The 15,969-nt window shown below is 37.4% G+C and overlaps 1 protein-coding gene across 1 annotated transcript in view; it reads left to right on the forward strand.

Annotated features, from left to right (window-relative positions):
- Positions 1 to 215: 215 nt before the first annotated feature.
- LOC107692491 (CXADR-like membrane protein) overlaps positions 216 to 15,969 on the forward strand; it is a 97,951-nt gene continuing 82,197 nt past the window's right edge. Inside the window, exon 1 of the mRNA XM_016491573.1 lies at positions 216 to 504. Within this exon, the coding sequence (XP_016347059.1) occupies positions 474 to 504 (31 nt within the window). The 5' untranslated portion in view covers positions 216 to 473. The remainder of the gene's footprint in view (positions 505 to 15,969) is intronic.

The following is a 15,969-nucleotide window of genomic DNA, read 5'->3' on the forward strand; positions in this document are numbered from 1 at the left end:
GTGGTGGGCTCCTCTCCATCCAGACAGTGCGAGAGTGCTTCAGACTCTAGAGGTCTCCATCCTTCAGCATCCACACACGCGCTGTGCATTCTTCTGCATCAGAGAGAGAGAGCGAGAAAGAGAGAGCGAGAGAAAGAGAGAGAGAGAGAGAGAGAGAGAGAGAGAGAGGACACCGCGCAACGGCAACCTGAGACGCGCGTCCTCCGTCAGAGAGAACGGGAACTTTGATGATTTGACGGTGAAGCCGATGGAAACGCGGAGATGGTGTTCCAGTCCTTGATGATGGATTCGTCTTTCAGAATGTCCAGCTATGCTGTCCTTGTGCTCGTCTCCGAATAGACTGCTGATCCATTTTTCTTCTCAAATACTTCTGCTATATACTACAGCTTTTGTGATTCCGCGTGAAGAACAGTGAAGGAAACGGGGCGCATTGTTTCAATTTTCATTATTATAAAGGACTTCCAGGATTCGTGATGTCTGCAACATACCGTTCCTTATTCCTTTGTAAGTAAACCGAGTATTTATTCCTTCACAGTGTGGCATGATTTTGGACGTCTAAGTTGCTCGTCCGTATTACAGTATTAGTAGAATATTGTTCACCTTCATCCATGTCAAATAAGTTTTAGCATGAGGAGTGGATGAAGTATTCAATACGAAGGCATGAATTTAACAAATTTAACCCAAGCTTGGTAAGAAGTACAGTTCATAACAAGACCCCCACCCAGTTGAGTAAATCAAATCCAGATGGTTTTGGTTTTGGGGCTCTGAGGAGTTACACCCTTCAGACAGACAACTCTTGAGAATAAAGGTTCCAGTCAGAATAAAAATGGTTTTATATTCTAATATCGCCTTTTTTAAGCTCAGTGGATAACTTTTTATTCACTATAGTTCTTTGGAAAACCATCATGTTCTGGTGTTTTAATAAACCCAGAAAACAATGTGATGAACCTATTAATGTCTGTTTTAATCTCTAAAGACTGATTTTGCTCAACTCAAAAACCCGGTGTAACCACAACGCTTCTTTAAAAAGATTAGCATATGAGGAACCTTTATTTTAAGAGTGTTCCATCACTGTGTTTGCGTCTGAGACCCCAGGACACTGGGAGAGATAGTACAATGTGCATTTATGCGTATATTAAAGCATATATTACGACTTTGATGATGATTATGCATCATTCAAATACTATTGGGGTAACAGAGGGTGTAATTTGCCGATTTCATTTGTGCAACGGCAGAAAATTGAACGTTCTTTGCAGAACGGAACAAAGACAGGGCACCTCGCCCAATCCACATCCCTTAATTTGTTGTGACATCGGATGGCAAAAATAGATCCTCCTGTTAAACGTCCAGAGATGAGCCGGTGGCGCGAGCCGCTGGTATCCGGTGGGCACGGGGTCTCGCGTGTGTGCGTGTGCCGGGGTCAGACCCGGGGAGGATGTGTGAGAGCATGCATGCGACCATGGGTCACATTCCGAGTCCTCCACCGTCTCGCTCGCGGTTCATTGTCCGATTCTCGGGCTGCACGCGTGTTTGTAACGGGAGTTTGGTGCGCGTGACCCGTCGTTTATTATAATCACTGCGCCAAACTTTGTCCCATCTTTCGTGTCCTCTGCGCGTATGCATGATGCAGGATGAAATTGGTGTGTGTTGAGTCCAGTACCTGCCTATTGTGCTTCCTACATGCATGATACTGTGTATTAAAATTCCTCGCGCATTCTCCGTGGCGTATTGAGAAGGTCAACGCTGCTGTTACATCCCTGACAGAGGAATCAGCTTGCCTAACATTTCCAAACACTCCAATTCCCAATTCCTGCGTTACGAGTTTCAGCAAAGTGTCATATGACTCCTGCGAATATTGGAACTGGTTTGGTTTTGAAAGTCAGTTTCTGTGTCACAAATGTTAAAGTCATGATTATGAAAAGCTGTAGAACAAATGGGCTAATAGCTAAAAAAAGAATGCAGTTGATTTAAAACACTCCCCAATAGCAGGACATGTTGTTACACTCTCTGGAGGTAAGTTGTCACACTTGAAACCTTACTGAAAGCTATTTTGAGAGTTTTCAGCTAAATTTAGTACTGTGGAAGAATTATAAATCACAAAATGATACATGAAATTCATTAAAAAAAATGCATATAGGCTAAAATAACAAACCATTGTTTTGGCCATCTAATATAATTTTAATTAATAAAGGGAATTACAAAATATAAAACCATGTGGCAGCCTTCACTTTAAAAATTTGACATTTTTATGACACAAATTTAATACAATTACTTACAATTCTCCCATGCATCAAAATCAATGTAATACTTCAACTTTTGGGTTAAAATCTATTTTAATTTAACCCTTGTCTAAATGTAACCCATGCTGTATATACCTTACAGCAAAATTAAGTATTACTGTTATTTAAAATCTTTGTAATTAGATGTGAAAACTAACCTGTATCTGTCTAATGGGAATATAAAATGTCTGGTCACACTTTATATTAGATTTAATTTGCAATTAATTGCATGCTTAATATGAAATTATTGCTATGATAATTAATAAGCCTTTATTTGCATATGATATGTTTAATACCTACACTGCATGAAAAGTGTTACCACTGCTTTGCTTATACTGCTAAAACTGTAACCCACACACCTATGGGATGTTGCTAGTTAGCGTAATCTCATTAGAACGATGACAAGAGAATACAGAGAGTGTGTTACATGCTCCCTGACACGTGCATATTTTGCAATGTAAGGAATAAACACCCTTATGCTTGCAAAGATGCATTTGCTTCAAGATATAGTAATAATTATTTAAATGTAATCTAAAGGGACATTATCACATTTCACTTTGAGAACTATTGTGATATCGATTTATCATTCAGATTACCGCATTTTAAAGGTCATGCTTATTTGCTATTGTTTTCCAATTTTTTGGTCTTTAGTCATCGACTGAACCTCATTTATTTGCAGACAGAATATTAGGTCATTTTAATGTGTTGTTTGGTTAATTATTATCTTGGTCTGTGTTCACGAGAGAGAAATGGATTGAGAACTGACGCTGTGCTTGTAGTAGGTCCCATTGGTTTATGCATTAAATTAGTTAAATTAAATAGCCTTGTAGTGTCATTATAAGTAAATTCCTTCAAGAATGTATAACTCCATTACAGAAAAAAAGCTTTTAAACTGGTATGTTTGGCGTGTAGAGCTCATCTCATTGCTGAGAATCTTCAATGATAGACTGAATCAATAGTGCGTAATGGGGTAATTTCCATTTCATTTGATTTGATGCTTTCAAAGATCTTACATTACTTAAGTCTGGCACCCTGGAGGAAAGTAATATTTATTTAAGTCTTATAGCAAAAATGAGCCGGTGCTAACTGCTGCTATCAGGAAATGAGCTAAAAAGAACAAACCAACCAAACTGTACAGAAACCACATGGATGATAAATCACTAGTCTAACCCCTCTAATGCCGACTGACTTGAATGGAAAATGTAGTCTGGGCAGTAATAACAGATTGTAATTCACTTGTCAGAAATGTAATGGAACCATACTTGCTCCATGTCACGTGATCACCTAGTGCTCATCCAACACAGCCGCGCTCCACAAAGTCACACTGACCACTAGATATGTGGATTTCCATCATGCAATGTCTGAATGCATTCATCGCCCTACTGTTTTGAATATCCATTGCAGGTTGCCAGTAGTTACGCTAACATGGCAAAGTGTTGGTTAAAGTCACTAATTTTCTCGTCCTGTGCTATATTTGGCTGATAACCACAGGCAGTAAGAAGATCTCTCGTATCTGAAAATGACAGGACGCTGCAGACCCAGAGGTTATAAAATGACATCTCAATGTGCACATCCATGAATCACAGGAAATGTGCACAGAATGAATAAACACGCCAAACACTTTTACTCACAGGCTCGCATACACGATAAAACGCTGCATAACGATGAATGCTTTGGCATTTTAATACATTATTCTTGTAAACACGGTGAAACTAAACATTGGTGCATATTACATTTTAAGAGAATTGGGTTTTTTTCCCCCAATAAATATTTATGAGAAAACTTTCGCAGGTTTCAAATGAGTATGTGTTGAGTGGGTTTAAGTGGCTGAAATTTTCATCTGGAGATTTGGATTTTTGTTCGCCTTGTTTACTGAAGCTCAGATGTTTGGTTAGGCAACATAAATAGCATTGCAATTTTCCAAGCAGTGGTTTGGGTGTCTTGGCTCTGTAGTGACATGAACATTCCTGAGGTTTTCCGTCAGGATATCATCCAATTCAAACCTATCAACATTTAGGGGATGCAGTAATCCAGGTCTAACCATTTTTTTTCCTCCCTTGGATATGCTCTTTGTCATGGGATTATATGACAGTCCTCTACATTATGGACTCTGAGCTTCTAGTTAGCTGGTGCAGAGCTGTTATAACAAGCTTCTCCTGAAAGACAGTGTGCTTGTCTCCTGCTGCACCACATCTGAGGTGAAATTGTCTCAACTCTGTACCGAAATTCAATATTCTCCCTGTGCTGTCACGCCGCTGCTCCTCACAGTGTAGATAAACAGCTCGAAGAGTTCTCCAGATGTGTTATTATACTCGTTTGGTCTTGAGGAACATGTGGTGCCGTTTCTCTTTGTAAATATGCTGTGACTCAGACTGTGGGAGGTGCTTCGACTATGTAATAGAAGTCTTTTAAAGGTTACATTTGTATATATATTGGCTCAACCAATGGCACGAGTTTGGGACGGTTTTCAAAACTTCACCTTTAAAGCTTAACCAATTAATAAGCTGTTGTAAATGACAAAGATAGCGAAAGGTTAGTTATAGTAATGTACTATGTTCATAGTTCTTCATTTCTTTTAAAAAAATTTAATTTTTGTTTCATCATTCCTGACATTTCAAACCACCCTTCCCTCAGCTGCTGTCTCATATTTATAGACTAAAAGTAAATGTTAGCTCTATTTGTCTTAAAATCATTAAATATGAATAAAACTGAAATGTTTGCAAAAATGAAAGACTATAATGCACTCATCGACTGAAAAAATTATTTAAAAAAAAAGAATCAAAGGAAGCCACAGCAAACACCAGGCCACATTTGAGTCGTTCTGTAGCCTATAAATCTCAGACTCTTTTGACTGCCTTGGCTAAATTACTCCCAGATTACTTTGGAGCCGCTCAACAGGAACTGCCTATTTTCCTTTACGGCTAACCTTTGACAGATGTTCATGAATGGTCCGGTTTGACAATAATTCAATCCATCTGCATCTTGGCGTAGCAAAGCCCAGCTTGCTTACATAAGTCATTGGCCATGATCAGGGCCCTCCGCCCCTCACTCAGCCATGATATGCAGGTTTTGGCTTTCAGAATTGCATGGCCCAACAGGATTTTGCTAATCGCCACCTCTGTGGTTATTTGCAAGTGAAAGAATAGAGGATTGTGTGCATTATTTGATGCAGTAAATAACTATGAAAGTCAATGATGCAAGGACAATTACCTTTTTCCTGATTCCTGGAAGTACTGTGTTTGTAGTGAATGTAAACAGTTTGATGAGAGTCCTCAATGAGGAGCTGAGATTAGCACAATGATAAACAATATAGCCGGAAGAATTGCCAATGAACCAAACAATGAATACCGAGAAGACAATTTACTAAACAGTCCCTTTTTTATGTGTTATTTCTGGGAAAGAAAAGACAAAAAGAATGTGTTCGATATAGGCGATGTCTGACATGAAAATAAACGTAATTTGGTTATATTAGCTGTGTCTTTTATCCTGTTAAATAAGATAGTTCACCCAAAATGAAAATTCTGTCATCATTCCACCCTCTAATTGTTCCAAACCTGTATGATTTGACGGTAGTCATTGACTTCCATAGTATTTTAAATTTTTCCATTCCGTGGAGGTCAATGGCTACCGTCAACTGTTTGGTTACCAACATTCTTTAGAACATCTTCTTTTGTGCAACAGAAGAAAAAAAACTGCAGTAAATGATGATGGAGTTTTTATTTTTGGGTGAACTATCCCTTTAATGATATGAAAACTGCATGGTAATTGTTGTGTCTTGCGTATTTTATACCCGCGAACAGCCACATATAACCCACAGCTTAGACTAATTAAACTCAATAACGCTGGAGCCTCAACTCCTTTTCACCGCATTTTTTATTCAAACATCTTTAACTGTCGAGGTGATGCACAGTGACTGGTAAAGTCATTGACTGAAATTTCTCACATTAGTTGGCGAAACACTCTGTGAAGTACACTTTGCAGTATACTTACAGTTGAATGGAACAGTCATACTGTCTTTGTTCGTGAGTCATTGACTCGTTCACTCAACCAACTGATTCATCTAGTACTGTGTGTTTTGCTAAGAGACTAAGGGTATGTTAACACAATGATGAACTACAAAATAGAAACGTTTTTCCTTTAGGTTTTTGAGAAGTTTTGTGATCCACAAAAAGTAATAAAAACACTATATATTGCATGCCAGGACAGTGTACACTTTGCAGTATACTTACGGTTGAATGGAACAGTCATACTGTCTTTGTTCGTGAGTCATTGACTCGTTCACTCAACCAACTGATTCATCTAGTCCTGTGTGTTTTGCTAAGAGACTAAGGGTATGTTAACACAATGATGAACTACAAAATAGAAACGTTTTTCCTTTAGGTTTTTGAGAAGTTTTGTGATCCACAAAAAGTAATAAAAACACTATATATTGCATGCCAGGACAGTGTCACTTTGTAAACAAACTCATGCATTCCTGTTAGACTTAGCACATATTACGTGTGCGCATAACGTCACAGTTTTCACAAATTTGCTTTTTTTTTTTTATAGTTTACATAAAGATGATAATGGTATCATTTACAAACAACGTGCACTTGGAACCCCATTTTTCAGGCCCCCAAAATGCCATTTGTTGGGTAAATGAACAGCCAAAACAAAACAAAAAAAGTTATACATTTTTACTTGAAAATGGTGTCATGCAAACACCCCCTAAATCAGCTTTGGCTTAGTTTGGAATTATTCTCTTAAGTGAAGCAAAAACAGGCAAGGTAGCTCACAATTTTGTATTTAAAACAAGTTATTAACTGGTAAACTTTTTGAAAGCTTTTTTGAATGTTTATTGAACGCATGAATAAGAGCTATGGCACACAAACAATTGTGCTATCAGCAGATTTGGTCACTCCTTAGCGAATTCCCCCTTTTGTGTTAAAGACGTGAATCTTTTTCATCACCCGCGCGGTGATGTACAACACAGATCGCACGCATTTGCTGTCTTAAAACATCCAGAAAGACCAAATGAGAACAGTGTCTCGGCTTTTGCATCATGTTGTTACGAGTGATTTCATCATGGATGTATATTGACTGAACACTCTCCGCCTGAGCCCGAGGCTTTGCTTGCTTCCTCTCAAGAAGGGAAGCAGTACCTCAGTGAAATCATGCAGGCATGGCTGAGGCTGGCATTCTGTCTATTCTGAGCTCAAGCTGCGTTTGATCTCGGCTTTTTTTAGGGAGGGAAGCAGGTATATATTTCTGTTTTCAGCAAGGAGCAGAGATCTGTCTATTCAGAGACACAATAAATAAATAAATAAATCGATTGGCAAAAAGATAACAAACTGCTCTAGGAGAAAAAAGCCTATCTTATCAAATTTTGAAGAGCGTACATGAGGATCATGGATATAAAAGTAAGTGTTTGCTCAGGAAAGAATACCCAGGAGATAACCTGCTCTATTCTCAGAGATACAGCTCTGTTGATGATCCACCAAGGCTGTTTTGTTGGAGCTAGAGAAAGGGGTTTGTCTTGTAAGTGAAGATAGAGACGGTTGTGATAGCAAATGTTCCTTAATGGAATACCCAAAGATGAACCTTCTGTCATATTTTACTCACACTCATTCATTTATCTGTCTCCCAGCAAGCTCAAATAAAGCTATAATGGAAATGAATGTCAATGTCAAGCTCCAAATACCACATAGTACCACATAGTTATCTTATAAAGGATTCTCAATTAGAAGAGCAAACCAATATTTAAAGAACAAAAAATATTTAAACCGTTCCCTTCACTGTGCCTGTCAAATCACTTTTGAACTTTTCTACATGGCGTGTCAAAATGCATTGCACCGAGTTTATTCGTTTTTATTTTTCATGTCTAATTGACCTAATTTGATTCCAGAATGAATTTTCTATCATGGGTAAACTATTTCTTTAAAATAAGAATGGTGGCATTTCTAAGGTAAGTGGTTAGGTTATAGAATTGTGTTTTTTTTTGTTTTTTTTTACTCTGATCTGATTTCATACAGCAGTTGTTTTGTATGGAAGCCCGTTTCCGCCAATGAATAAAAAAATAACAAAAGGTTATTGCGACTTTTTATCTCACAATGCTGACTTTTTTTTCAGAATTGTGAGATATCAACTCGCAATTGCGAGAAAAAAAGTCCGAATTGCGAGATATAAACTCGCAATTCTGAGAAAAAAAGTCCGAATTGCGAGATATAAACTCGCAATTCTGAGAAAAAAAGTCCGAATTGCGAGATATAAACTCGCAATTCTGAGAAAAAAGTCAAAATTGTGAGTTTATATCTCACAGTTCTGACCTTATTTCTCACAATTGCGAGTTTATATCACGCAATTTTCAAAAAGTTTATATCTCACAATTATGACTTTTTAACTCACAATTGCGAGTTTGTATCACGCAATTATGAGAAAAAAAGTCAGAATTGTGAGATAAAAAGTCAAAATTGTGAGTTTATATCACGCAATTTTGACTTTATTTCTCAGAATTGCGAGTTTATATCTCACAATTATGACTTTTTTTAAACTCGCAATTGTGAGTTTATATCACGCAATTATGAGAAAAAAAGTCAGAATTGTGAGATAAAAAGTCACAATAACCTTTTTATTTTTTATTCAGTGGCAGAAACGGGCTTCCATAGTTTTGCATTCATACTGTAGGCATAATGTGTTTTTGTGCTGATGTTCTGTACTAATTTACTTGCCCGGTTTGGCATTTCTCTTTGTTTGCTCTGCTGCTTTCCACTGTGCTTTTGTATTTACTTTCTGATAAGATTGCATGCACCTGCAGTGGTTTGTCTGTTGCAATCATGCAACATCTTCCAAATGAGAATTTCTCCCTCTTTCTGTAGCATTGCCACAAGTTTTTGTATATCCTTCCAAATCCACTGATAATTGCTCTCCGAGAACCGTCTGCTTACGGGGAAATCAGAATAAGACAGTCTGAAGAGGCTGCTTATGTTTTGATTGTTTAATGTTTTCATTGCCAATGCACAGAATGCCTGAAAGCAAGATATTCTTTTACAGCAGGAAGGGATGGTACATCCTCAGGCAGGAAAGCATCTTCTGTCTCCCACCAGGAATTCATTAGCATGAGACTCCAGCTTTGTTTCCATCGGTTTGACAGGCAGCTGTAATTGAATTGAATTGATTATAGATAGATAAATATCTTCTCCACTGCAGACGCATGTTTCTTCGTGTGGAGAGTGGCCTTTAGACTCCTTTTGTTGCTCGTATGTTTTTGCCTTTGTTCTGGGAAGGGCTGGAGACAGAATGTGAGTGGGAATGTTCCACGTTGCTCTATTTAGACACCCGCTGTTCCTTTCAATTTGAAACAGTCTATTAGCTCTGCTAGCAGGCCACTCTGTTTGCTGTTTTGAACTGGCTCGCTCCAATGTCAAGCCAAAATCTTCCCCACCTCACTCTTATTTGTCCTAGACCATCTTGTTTCTATCTGCTTTCCAAAGGTTTTCACTGTTGAAAAGAAGCATTTGAGTCACTCCATGTCCAAAAAATGAAAAATGTATTCTGTTATCTCATGTGATGAGGATGTATTTAAATTAGATTTTGTTTATCACATATATATTTGGAAGGGCTGGAGACAGAATGTGAGGGGGAATGTTCCACGTTGCTCTATTTAGACACCCGCTGTTCCTTTCAATTTGAAACAGGCTATTAGCTCTGCTAGCAGGCCACTCTGTTTGCTGTTTTGAACTGGCTCGCTCCAATGTCAAGCCAAAATCTTCCCCACCTCACTCTTATTTGTCCTAGACCATCTTGTTTCTATCTGCTTTCCAAAGGTTTTCACTGTTGAAAAGAAGCATTTGAGTCACTCCATGTCCAAAAAATGAAAAATGTATTCTGTTATCTCATGTGATGAGGATGTATTTAAATTAGATTTTGTTTATCACATATATATTTTGTAATTATTTTTTTTTAATTATATAGTTTTACATGTCCTTATAGCCAGTATGACTATATGCATAAATCCACTTATATTTACCTCAAAATAATGCTGATCTGTCATTTTAAATGACAGTACAAATGATGTCATAGAGCCAAGTTCAAATATTTGCAAATATTTTAGCACTTATAAGCATTCTTTTTAGATGTGTACTTCAAAAATCACCATTCCGGAATGGAAAAAGCATCCGTTTCATAGAATGATACATTTGTTCTTGGAGAACGCATTGTTTTACTTCTGAAAGGTCATTAATTAGGGGAAGAGATCTGCACAAGCAGAATATGACTGCATTGATCGTTTATTGAACTGATTGATGAGATGCAGGCCAGAGTTGAGGATTTTATGATACTGTACTAAATTGAGTTTGAGTTGATGTTTGTACTTCCAAGACGATGTGCACCTAATGACTGTTATATATTCGCTGTTCCCTTAATGGACCTTTTATGAATTTAAAATTAAGGAGTACATAAATAAGTGAGACAGACATTATTGTTACATCATAAAATCGCCAGAGTTTCACTTATATTTGAGCTTAGATGATAATTAAATTAATGCAAAGGGTACAAATAACTGAATTATGTTCATGTCAGTAAATTTGTCATTAAGAAATTATTTTTTTTTTTAATGGTGGTTCTTCAATTATATTTTATATATTTTTATTTTTATTTTATTTATTTTATTTTTTTTTGGTCACACTTTATTTTAAGGTCCAATTCATACTATTAACTATGACTTTTGCCTCAGTAAAATGTGCTGCTTATTAATAGTTAATAAGGTAGCTGTTAAGTTTAGGTATGAGATAGGATTAAGGGATCTAAAATATGATCATTCAGAATAAGGCATTAATATGTGCTTTAAAAGTATATTATAATATAGAATTTCTCCCCATGAACCAAATTTCAGTGCCTAAAGTATAAAAATGTGGATGGCAATACACACAAAAAAAAAGAAATGGATGGTTTTGGATGGTCACCAAGTTAAATGGATTTTATTTCTGGATTTTATAATCTGCATAAGCATTGGTACTTGTACAAGGAAGTAATAGGCTTGGGTGATGAATGGCTTAATTATCAGGCCTTAGTGTCAGACATTTTGTTCTTTATACTAGAGCAAAAACATTGCATAAAGGAGTATCGCTGATCAATCGCAAGGCTGTCTGCAATTAACTCCCTAATGCGCCTGATTACACCGACTCCAGCGTGCCCGTTTAACTAAGTGACTCAACCTTTTAAATGGCCAGCGGCTGCACACACTCAGTGTTTGCACTCAAGATTAAACCTCTTGTCCATGTGCTTTCACCTTGAGAAAACGGTATTCCCGCTGTAAAAAGAACCCACCTTTCCTCTTTATTCTTCGGAAATGGTTTTCCGAACAGATGGCGTACCCACCCTCATTTTTTTTACGAGCCGTTAGACTTGACTTGTTGATGAAATGGAGACCTTCCGCTACCCTGCTCATGCAGATGTGTATCTTTACGGTTTAATATATCTTCCGTGTCGCTGCATACCAGCTGCAGGAAGCGCTGTATCGCCGGCGGCATCTCCGTACATTACAAGGCATCTGACGGAGGCGATATCAGGAAGCCTTCGCTGTTAACGTCTAAAACACAGCAGATTTATTCAGAAATGAAGCCAAAGCCTTTGGTTGCTACTCTGTTTGGTTTAAAAAACATGCACACTCCCACATTGAGACCTTGAGACTGGGTCTGCGTATGGCATAACAAGCTTACCGCACCTCAGGGAGCAAACATTAAAGCCGTTCTCTTCCTGAGTCCCAGCCTGCAGCCATATTCCTCTGTACATGCTTAATTGTTTAGTCATTTTTGGCTTCCCTTGTGTCTCTTTCCAGCTGATTATTTATGATTTTCATGTAGAATAGCTGTCTCCGTCCACCATCAAACTAGAAAACTCTCAAAGAGAGGTACGCTTGAAATGGATGGAAGGTAAGCGGTGGTGTTTGGCAAGTCGGAAATATTAAAAATGCATGAATGTATTTGCACACAGTGCTTCATTCACTATTAATTGCACATTAGAGTTCTTATGTGAGCAGAAAATGTTCTCTCGGAACAGATGCATACACGCATGAATTTGTTGTATAGCCTCCTTTAATGTTGATAGATCTGGATTATTCTAAATAAGGGCACATGCGATCATCTCCATGTAAGGGCTTTCCACACAACTGCTCCTGTATAGCCATCCATCACTCTCTGCAAACATTTCCTTACACTGTCTTAAGATGTACTCGCCGAGACTACACATAATTAACTGCATTTTTTTTTCTAGATCTTAGATTTTCTAGATTTTTTTTCTAGATTTTTTTTAGATCCCAGATCTAGAACTCTTGAAAAAAGGACTTGTCAGGACTTATATCTCACACACACACACACACACACACACACATACATATATATTAATGACCACCATAAATCTGTGAAATGCTGTATGTTTGATTACAGTTGGTTCCAAATTTGATCTTAAATTCAGGGAAGAAAAAAAAAAAAAAAAAAAACTCTTTCATGACTGTGGATTTTGGTTGAAAACATTCCCTAACAGGTTTTATGCGTGCATTCACTTTGTGCATTCACTTTTGAGAGTGACATACAAAATACATTCACTGTGCAGTGTTTTGTTATATTTCTTTGTATTGTATTTTTATATTGAAAGTTTACTTCCAAAACGTTTGCAGTTGATTTCATCTTTATATACAGTTTCCAGGTGTTTCTAAACATATTTTTTTAAAGAAATTGTCGCTACTGACTTGAAATTACATTTTAGAACTAGTTGCAGGTACAGTGAAATGAAATCCCATTTAATCGTATCATTTGGTTTCCTGTGTATTTTCATACAGACAAAGGATGTGAAGTATTCAAATTGGCATGATTTGTTGCCCTTGGTCCAGAGAGACTTGGTGGGAGAAAATAGCTACGTTTGCAAAACGAGGCTTTCAGAATAATTAAAATCTGAGCGAGGATTGCAGCAGACCTTAAACAATGCTTCACAGCTTCAGTAAACAGTCTTATTGACTCTGACTTTTGATATATTGCAACATATGGAGCACCAGTGCCAATTTTATTATTTTCAGCTCCACTCGGGAGTTCATACATCTGTTAACTCATAGTTGCTCTGGTCTTTGATTCTTCTTTGATTATACAAAACCGACACAGTGTGATGTGAAAGGGCATGTGATCTCTTAGTTGGTTAACCTTTCCCCTTGGATGCTCTTTTGACATTGAGCAATGTGGTGGATTCAGCTCCTCACCAGCCTCTGTGCTAATGAGGCAATTAAATCCCTGGCGTCGTGGTGCAGAGGGCTGGGAGAGAGGGAGGAAAGGGAGTGTGCTGTCTCAGCAAAGAGCGGCCCAGAGCGCCTACTAAATTCCAACTGAATGCAGAAGCGGAGCTCTGCTTGGTGCAACACAGTTCCCTCACATGTCTTCATAGTACTTCAGTTGAATCTTGCTAGAGATTCCAGTCCATCCAGTGGATAGTGATTTCCTTTTCTTGTGATATTTCTATGTTTTTTGCACTGAGCTCTGGATGTTTAGCTCCACCTTGTCCCAACATATCTGCCCAAAAGATCCTAGTAATCTTGAAGACATGGTTCAAAGGTTGAAGCTCAACTCTCCAGGACAGTGGCCCTCTAGGAGCAGGATTGGACTCCTCTGGCTTGTACGTAAGTTTCCATATGTGTGCAACTTCACCAACTTCAAATCTCAGACCTGCTAGTATATACAAAAACATAGAGAGAGTCAAGCCATATCAGGTGCTTCGACTTTTACTGTACCTTCCAAAAACTCCCTAGCAACCACATAGCAATGCATTTCAATAGAGAACACACTGACAACTACCAAAACTCTGTCGCATGACTTTTCCGTGGCCAAACTACAGTCGCATTCTTCATATTAAAAATCGTAGTTGGCATATCAATAATTTCAGCAGGAAACATGACTGCCCTATAGTGAAAAAAATAAATATACTAAAATGTATTTGAAATACATTTATTTCATGCTAAGTATACTACAAATACAATTACATATTATGTACTTAATAAAAATAATTACTCTTAATGCACTTTAATTGTGCGGAAGTAGTGCTGAAGTCCAACTACAGATGAAGTATATTTGATTATGCTAAAGTGGAACTATTGCAAGTATACTTTAGGTTCACTTTAAATATTTTGCATTTAAAGACAAATATTATTCAAAGATCATATAGTCCTCATCAATAGTAACATTTTAGGTTTAATATTAAGACATGTGCATATTGCATTAGTAGTACTCCAAATAAAGATCAATTATAATTTGTATATCAGTAAGTCATGAGCAATTTGTCAGTAAATATGTTTATAGATTTGAACTATAGTTAGAATGAAATAAATGTATTTTAAATGCGTAACATTCTTACTATGGTGGTGCATGCCTTTCTAGGTTTATTAAGTGTGGTTAGTGCTGCTTTGCATGTATTTTTTATTTATTAATTTTTTTCGCTGATTGACTAAACAGTTGCTAAGGTGTAATTTGCCACTGACATGAGGTACTCAGCCAAAGACAGAGACCTCAGTGCTTGGTACAGAACACACAATGACAGTAACAATCAGTGGATAGTTTTTTAGTATGAATGGGTCATTTTGAGTAGAAATGAACTCCAGATGACACAAAACAGCAAGTTATTAAAACTAACAACAAAAGCAACCACAAAACAGTGTAAATACAACTAGAAAATGGTGAAAATTCAGCTTTATTAATTATTCATGCCCCATTGCATGATAGGTACACCAATATCAGAAAGTGGAGTAGGTTTTACTTAATTTTATAACTTTGATACTTACTCAAAGAATCCTTGTAAACATAAAAAATTCCATGTAATATATACTTATACATTCAAACTTGAATATAGAATTGATTTAAACAAACAAAACAAAACAAAAAAAATGTTTTTCCATAGTATTTTCTTCAACACAGTATAATTTTTATCACTGCAGATTTTGGTGCCATCTCTCTGTCTGTGTGTAGTAATTTAATTTGTTGTTTCAACAAAAGCCCCAAAGCTTTCAAAAGCACACTGCAAAAACATGTAATTTTGCCTCATCTGGTGGACTTTTGACAGCTCCGGACAGACTTTTTTTGACGAAGAAGGAGGTTGATCTGGGTCCAAGTTACATAAAGAAAGAGTACACATTGTTCATTTACATATACTACTGACCAATACAAATTTTAAGCTGTTTGAAAATCGCCAAAATTATCCTGTAAGCTAGCTAAGGAACTAGGACCAGCTATGTCTTTTCAGCAGGGTAACTACTGGTGACAACCTTGCTTGATTGCTAATGTGGTTTCTATTGTACTGCAGAGTTTGGGTCTACAAGCAAAAAAGTAGGCAATCAAAAGACGTATTGTGCCAAGTGTGGTGCTGGTACCTATTTCTTTTCTTGCTGGTGCTATTTCTTATAAGCAGGTCCTGATCCAGCTTCTTGTAGTTGTCACAGCAAGTGCTGCTTTTTTGGGTATAGAGTAATTACTAGTAAGTGGATGACATTTCCCAGGTGCTGAGCACCACAGTCTGTGTTTGTCCGCCTCAGACAGTTTAGCACAACATCTCAAGATTTCTGTCCTTAGGTCTGTGTGTGCTTGACAATTTAGGAGCGTTTGACCCAGGCAAATATAGCCAAAGCGTCTCGAAAGTGGTCACTGAGCCCTCCGATCCTCGAGGAGAGTGTTTACCTTCCCTC

The sequence above is a fragment of the Sinocyclocheilus anshuiensis genome, unplaced genomic scaffold (genome assembly GCF_001515605.1).
Source record: "Sinocyclocheilus anshuiensis isolate Anshui unplaced genomic scaffold, SAMN03320099.WGS_v1.1 scaffold1082, whole genome shotgun sequence".
NCBI lineage: Eukaryota > Metazoa > Chordata > Actinopteri > Cypriniformes > Cyprinidae > Sinocyclocheilus > Sinocyclocheilus anshuiensis.